The sequence below is a fragment of the Oncorhynchus nerka genome, linkage group LG8, assembly GCF_034236695.1.
Source record: "Oncorhynchus nerka isolate Pitt River linkage group LG8, Oner_Uvic_2.0, whole genome shotgun sequence".
In the NCBI taxonomy this organism is placed as follows: Eukaryota; Metazoa; Chordata; class Actinopteri; order Salmoniformes; family Salmonidae; genus Oncorhynchus; species Oncorhynchus nerka.
Window position 1 is genome coordinate 4,339,036 of NC_088403.1, and position 7,119 is coordinate 4,346,154.

General features: G+C 42.8%; 1 protein-coding gene and 1 pseudogene across 1 annotated transcript in view; one reads left to right on the top strand and one right to left on the bottom strand.

The window, feature by feature from the left end:
- LOC135573018 (wnt inhibitory factor 1-like) overlaps positions 1-1,952 on the bottom strand; it is an 83,606-nt gene extending 81,654 nt beyond the window's left edge. Inside the window, exons 1-2 of the mRNA XM_065022072.1 lie at positions 1,757-1,952; positions 1,364-1,513 (exon numbers count right to left, since the gene is read on the bottom strand). Coding sequence (XP_064878144.1) covers positions 1,364-1,513; positions 1,757-1,904 — 298 coding nt within the window. The 5' untranslated portion in view covers positions 1,905-1,952. The remainder of the gene's footprint in view (positions 1-1,363; positions 1,514-1,756) is intronic.
- A 1,665-nt stretch (positions 1,953-3,617) lies between these two features.
- Positions 3,618-5,188, top strand: LOC135572746 (inner nuclear membrane protein Man1-like; annotated as a pseudogene).
- Positions 5,189-7,119: the final 1,931 nt, after the last annotated feature.

Genomic DNA, 7,119 nt, shown 5'->3' on the forward strand with positions numbered 1-7,119 from the left:
AGAGTGCAAAGCTGGGACATCAAGGCAAGAGTGGCTACTTTGTAGAATCTAAAATATAACATATATTTTGATTTAAAACTTTTTGGGTTACTTATTTCATAGTTTTGATGTCTTCACTAGTATTCTACAATGTAGAAAATAGTAAAAAAAAGAAAAAGAAAAACCCTTGAATGAGTAGGTGTGTCCAAACCTTTTGACTGGTACTGTATATAAATAAATGAATAAATACATAAATAAATATAGCCTAGGCTCCTTGTAAAGTCTTCATGAAGCTCAATGTCTTTGAACATAAAAGAGGGTACATTTGCATCCTCATTACATGATTACCATCAATAGTTTATAACCGTTTTATGTGTGTTATACATAAATGTCAATATTGTCCAGTGGCCTCAACAGTAGGTTACCAAATCACTTATAGGAGAGAGAAGACTTGTTTGAAAGGCATTTTTGTGTAGATAAATAATATAATTTTGCCACTTCACTGACTGTTATTCCCAGAGCTGTTTTAATAACAAAGCTTATGAACAAGGACCTCATTGCAAAAGCGATTCCAAATGGAACCTTCTTCTCCTTCTCAGTTCCAATAAGAACGCGGGATGGGTCTGGCACGCGTCTGAGGAATTTGACCAATGTTTTCAAAAGCGCAGATGGACCAGATGTTTTGCACATGTCTAGATGCGGCCTGGCGGCGCCCCGGCGCTTGATCCCGTGGCGGCAGGTCCACGACACCGACGTGTAAAAATACCGCAAGAGATGGGAATTACAATATTAAAAAAAGGAAGCTGGTCAGGAAACAAGCTAAATCTCTTTTCAAATCAATCATCTACTGCTACCGCATAGGCTTCTCTTTAAACCTCAAAATTGCGAGGTTGTTTGATCAGAATTGAGCACTTTGATGTAGGGAAAGCGTGAGAAACAATAGTTCAGAAGAAATGTGGACTAGTTTTGAATGAAGGTTTTAAGTGTGGGGGATAGTCAGTGGCTCTTGTCTAGTTTATTGATCTTTACCGAGACAATAATTTCAAAGACATTCTTAATTTGAAGTTCGTTTTTAAATGCATAATGTGGTTAATCAATGCATACTAAACATTGGCTATTAACCTATAGATTCAAAATAATAAGAAAAACAACCTTTATCATTATTTTATAAAAACAAAATGATTTGCAGCCTTATCGCCATATAGAATTGCGCACTAGTCACCGCATTGCGCACCGGCTACAATTACGCGCATGTTCTCAGATCAATAGCCTTTGATAAAGCCTATCGATGACCACTAAAAGTATTACAATAGATGGAATCCAATACACACATTTTCCTCTTTTCAAATGAAAGTAGGCCTATAGACTAATGTGACTCTATCACCGTCTCCTACCTGTTCAGTAGCTTGCCAGGTGAAGTTGACGTTCTGGATATTGACAGGTATCGCAGGCATCCTCTGCTGGGCCTTTCTGAAGTCCGTTGTGAATGGAGCCATCTTTCCCTCTGACACGATCAAGATGTCCTCCTCGAAACCTGCACAATAACACACACTGACATTTCAACAAGAGCATTTAAAAACACACGCGGAAGCGCATGGGGGTGTCTACAAAGTTGAACTCAGTCCAATATAATAGGGGTTACAGTGTATGTAACTCAACCCTTTAACCTTTAAAGTTAAAGTTATAATACATATTTTCTATGTATTTCTATTTCTTTAATAAGCTAATTCAAGTGACACTGTAACATTGGATTCATTGAAAAATAAACGCTACTTACCAATTAGGATTCTGGCTTGGTTGGCATCAATCCACATGTACAAACTTCCCTGCTGCTCCTGCGCAGCTTTGGACATCAAACCACCCAAAAGTAGAAGAAGGCACGTTTTGATGGGGGACAGAAGAACAGAGGCTGTCTCGGTAGCCATCCTGAGTTGCAAGCCTCTCAAATCTAACCCTTTTAAATTGTAAATGTATCTCCGGTTCGGCTCTCCTCGGCAGTTAATTATTGTCTGTGTATGCTGGGTTTCCCACTGTACTCAAGTCTGGTATGCCGTGAGTGAGCCTCTTTCATTGACAGTGAGACGCCTGCGCTACGTCGCAAGTTACTTGTACACAGCGGGCGCTGTAGGGAGGGTATGCGGCCACACGGTGGCGCAGTGGACATGGGAAGTAAAGAGTTGGTGCACATTTAGTTAGGCTATGCCTGCCTATTGATTAATGAGATAGAGTAAATGGCGTAACATGTTGACAAGCAACTGGCACTATAAATACTTATTTATTGGTCTGAGTAAAGGTCTAATCTTTCCCTGATTTAAATTTTTTCACTTTATTTTTACCCACACATCCGTTTTTCTGACGAATCCCAGCAACAAAAAACAACAACATAACAATCATTATAAATTATAGCCTACAAAAATATTCACATGGTGATGAGAATTGCATGATGTAGCTAGCGGACCTATTATCATAAAACAAAAATGTGTTTGTTGCACTGACTCAATTCAAGCCTCCAAAATAGGAAGAGAAAAGGGGTGGGGGACGGGGGGGCTTCAAGACAAATCATCTCCCTGTGTGGTCTTTCTCTTATAAGGCCCATAAACTCTCCAAGATAAACACTTCAGATTGTGTGGTATGTCACCTGGTGCCCATATTCTAAAGGATGGTAATACTGAGCTGTTCGAATGGAAACGGGCGAGAAATGCAGAAATGCCAGACACGTGTTATTTTATTGCATTCCAACAGAGTTTTGTCAATGACAATTGGTGTTATTCATGATTAAATATTTCAAATCAATATCACTAGATTACGGAAGAACAAATGCCATAGCTACACTGGAAGTGTAACATGTTTTTCCTGCCTACAGTATGTAGGTAACAGGACATGCCTACAGTATGTAAGGTATCAGGACAGTCTCATACAGTATGTTTGCACACATTATATATAGACTTTTTCTACTGTATTATTGACTGTATGTTTGTTTACATTTACATTACATTTACATTACATTACTCCATGTGTAACTCTGTGTTGTTGTTCGTGTCGCACTTGCTTTATCTTGGCCAGGTCGTAGTTGTAAATGAGAACTTGTTCTCAGCTAGCCGACTCTGGTTAAATAAAATGTGAAATACAAAAATAAATAAATAAAAATATACTAGAGGCCTTTTACCATATCGTTAGGTGGTTTGCTTTTAAAACAGTGTACAGTACTCACAATACACAATAAATAATAGGCTATAGATTCCTATAGACTATTACACAGGAATATGCGCCGTTGGAGCTCAGGCGCAGTAATTATTTACTACACTGAGCATCTGACTGAGTACGTGACTAAACAAACATCAGATCTACAGTGGCAGATGGAAAAATCACCAACCATGTATTTGATTTGGATCAACCTTTAGCCTCAATACGAGGAATCAATATTCACATAAAACAATATGTTTATACAACGACATTTACTACAACTCTGTCAGACACTAGATATAACCTACTATTATACGTGACTGTTCTTATAGCAGCTCATTGAGACGCCTGCCCCCTGCCTGTAGACAGCTGACTGACTCAGGATACGGTTATATTTTGATTTTTTTACTATTAGTTCGTCACTTCCGTTACAGCTTTGAGTTTCCCCCCTCCAAGTAAAGATGGCGACGTCGCAGCTAACGGACGATGAGCTTTTCTCTGAGTTAAAGAGCTTTGGATTCACTCCAGGCCCGGTCTCCGAGAATACGAGACCGGTTTATTTGAAAAAACTAAAGAAACTACGTGAGGAACAACAACAGAAAGGAGGAACCAGAGCGGGGAAAAACCGAAACAGCGGCAGTATCAACAACAACAGTAGTAGCGGTGGTAACGGCAGCTACACAGCGGCGGGAGCTTCGGGATGCGGAGCCAGGCCAGCTAGCCGTGACGTCACGCCCCGGAGCCCCGGTGGTCGACCGGTCCTGAACGAAAAGCGAACTGGTGGAGCTGGGAAGTTCGTATTGGGTTTTAGTTCGGACGAATCGGACGTAGAGGACCCGAAGAAAAACGAGGAGCGAACCACAGCGGTAGGAAAGACCGAGGTTCCGCGTATCAACAACAACAGATCAGGCCTACAACGGGAACTGCTACCGCCACTCGGAAGAGCCTGGGAGTCGCTGTGAGTACCAGCAGTAACAACTCCTCTCCCGCCGGGCTGCTGGAGGGGAGGAGAAGCGGACCCGGTTCTCTCGGTTGGGAGGACCGGGGAAAATCGAGCCTCGAGGTCTCGCGGGCCGCGGAAGTGAAGGGTTACGACGAAGAGCCCGAAGAAGACGACGATTTTCAAGGGGAGACGGAGAGAGACAGTCGGTCTCTGAATGGGAACAGGGCGTCTTACTCACTGAACGCCAGTAGTAAGAAAGTCGGTGATTACTCAGATTCGGAGGAAGAGGAAGAAGGGGGGATAATATCTGGGCAGGACCGTCAACGAGACCAGCGCTTACAGCAACACTATTCCAGACGGAGTCACTCCTCCAAGCCGTCTCCCTACAGAAGTGCCAGGGGGTCAGAGAACGGACAGGAAACGACTGGCGGCATGGCAATCAGGCCAAACGACACGCCTGGCGCTAGTAGGAGTCGACTAGACATGATGGGAGGCCGGGGGGAGGAAGATGAGGAAGAGGGAAAGAAACGAGGCCCCGGCGAATCGTCCCTGAGCGGGAGCTTGCTGAGACGCCATTGCCCCAGGGGGACCATCTACGTGTCGGCTGTGATGGGGGAGAGCGACCGCGGCAGCCCCGGGGAAAGCAGCGGCAACAATTCCCCGTCTTCCGCCTACAACAAAAACCACATCGACAGCGGGGATGGCGCCACTAGTAGTAGTAGCAGCAGCAGCCGATTCAGCATCGGCCTGAGACCGCGATTCTCCAACTACAACAGTCTATCCGCTACTTACCGACCCAACCATTCAAATCATAGCGGTCCCAACCATGCCTACAGCCAGTCGAGTCTCAAGCAGAAGCACACGGTACCGGAGGATGAGCTGCTCCAGCAATTCAAGCGGGAGGAGGTGGGGTCGTCCACCGGTGGTTGGGGGTTCAGTGCCCACTACCTGTCCATGTTCCTGCTCATGGCCGCCTGCCTGTTCTTCCTCCTGCTCGGCCTCATGTATCTCCGGATGAGGGGGTCTGGAGCCTCTGAGGTCGATGTTGTCGGTAAGTATCCAGCCTAGTAAACTGTAACTTCCTAAACATAGCTAGCTAGTAGTGTTTTGTCTCTCAATCCATCATTCTGTGGTTAAGTTTACTGTTCAATTGTAGCATTATTTAAAGCTTCAGTTTGCTTCCCAAATTGCAGTATAATATCAATATTTAAAACGGATTGTAAACCAGGCCAGGTATTTTGTAATATTAGTGACTGACTGTCTAGCTACTGCTTTATACATAGGATTATTAGTGACTGACTGTCTAGATACTGCTTTACACATAGGATTATTAGTGACTGACTGTCTAGATACTGCTTTACACATAGGATTATTAGTGACTGACTGTCTAGATACTGCTTTATACATAGGATTATTAGTGACTGACTGTCTAGATACTGCTTTATGCATAGGATTATTAGTGACTGACTGTCTAGATACTGCTTTATGCATAGGATTATTAGTGACTGACTGTCTAGATACTGCTTTATACATAGGATTATTAGTGACTGACTGTCTAGATACTGCTTTATGCATAGGATTATTAGTGACTGACTGTCTAGATACTGCTTTATACATAGGATTATTAGTGACTGACTGTCTAGCTACCAGGTTTTTATACATGTGGGGGATTATGATTCTAGAGGGCTATTAGGTTTAGTTGGCTGCAGATATTATAGCGACTGATATATTATACAGGACTGGGGCACTACGCTTTAGGCTGGGAATAGTAATAGTGACGACGGTAGTTGGCCGCTTGATAATAATTAAATGTCGTGCTTGCGTCATACATTAGCGCATCACCAGGGATACGTTTTCTGTCCAGCGACCGACCTACGCGCCAGATTGAGTTATCGATCGTTCAGATTTATTTATTAGATTATTAGTGACCGCGACATAGACAATAGTGACCGACAAACGCCGCTTTGCTCATGCATACGTTATGATCAGACAGCGCTTGCTTGTAAAGGATATTATGACGCCGGCGTATATCGTTGGGATATATTAGCGCATCGATCAGCCCAGATAAATGTTTCTTATACATAGGGGATTATTATGACCGATCGACTGCCGTCCAGATACGCCTTAGCGGCCAGGATTGGTTAGCGACGACCGAACAAATAGCCGCCTTGAGCAATAGACCGGCCGTTCAGATAGCCGCAGACCGACCAAATGATATCGCCTGCATCAATAGATTATTAGCGACCGACCGTTCAGATACGCTTCATAGCCATTAGACATTGCGACGATCAGCCCAGGATACGTTTTTTACGCATAGATTATAGTGACCGACGTTCAGACAATGCTTAGCGCAATGTAGGGACATATAACATGGTAATTCAGGTTAGCGACGATCAGCCAGAGACGTTTTCACATAGGATTGAAATGACTAGAGCTGCTTACGCATTAGATTAGCGACGCAGATATGCTCAGGAGCCATTATGACATCGTCGATAGCCAGCATGCAATAGATTATTATGTGACCGACTGTTCAGATACGTTTTGCCATCATGACTGACAAATTATGATATGCTTAGCGCAGCTATGACCGATCAAATTAGATACGTTTTTATAAAGCCAGCTAGATTAAAAGAAAATGACTGCCTAGATACGTTTTATTTAATAGATTATTAGTGACCGATCACCAGATACGTGATGAAGATCAGTGACGCGTCTGTGGTCGACATTGTAATGTGAAAAAACAATCAACAGAAAGTTTTACAATACATTATTTTGAAATTGATACATTTTTAGTTTCGTTTGCATATCAAGAAAGATAGCAATTCAGCAAATGACTATATATTACTGTTAATATTATGTTAAATGTTTTGTTTTTAGCGTTTCTGCACATTAGTTATCGATATCAAAATCTGTTATTTGCCTAAAGTAGTACGCTGCAGAACACTCTAGTGAGCTATTCAACCTATAGATTCCAAGCAATTGACTAGCATTAGCCAAATCAGCAGGAAGATGTC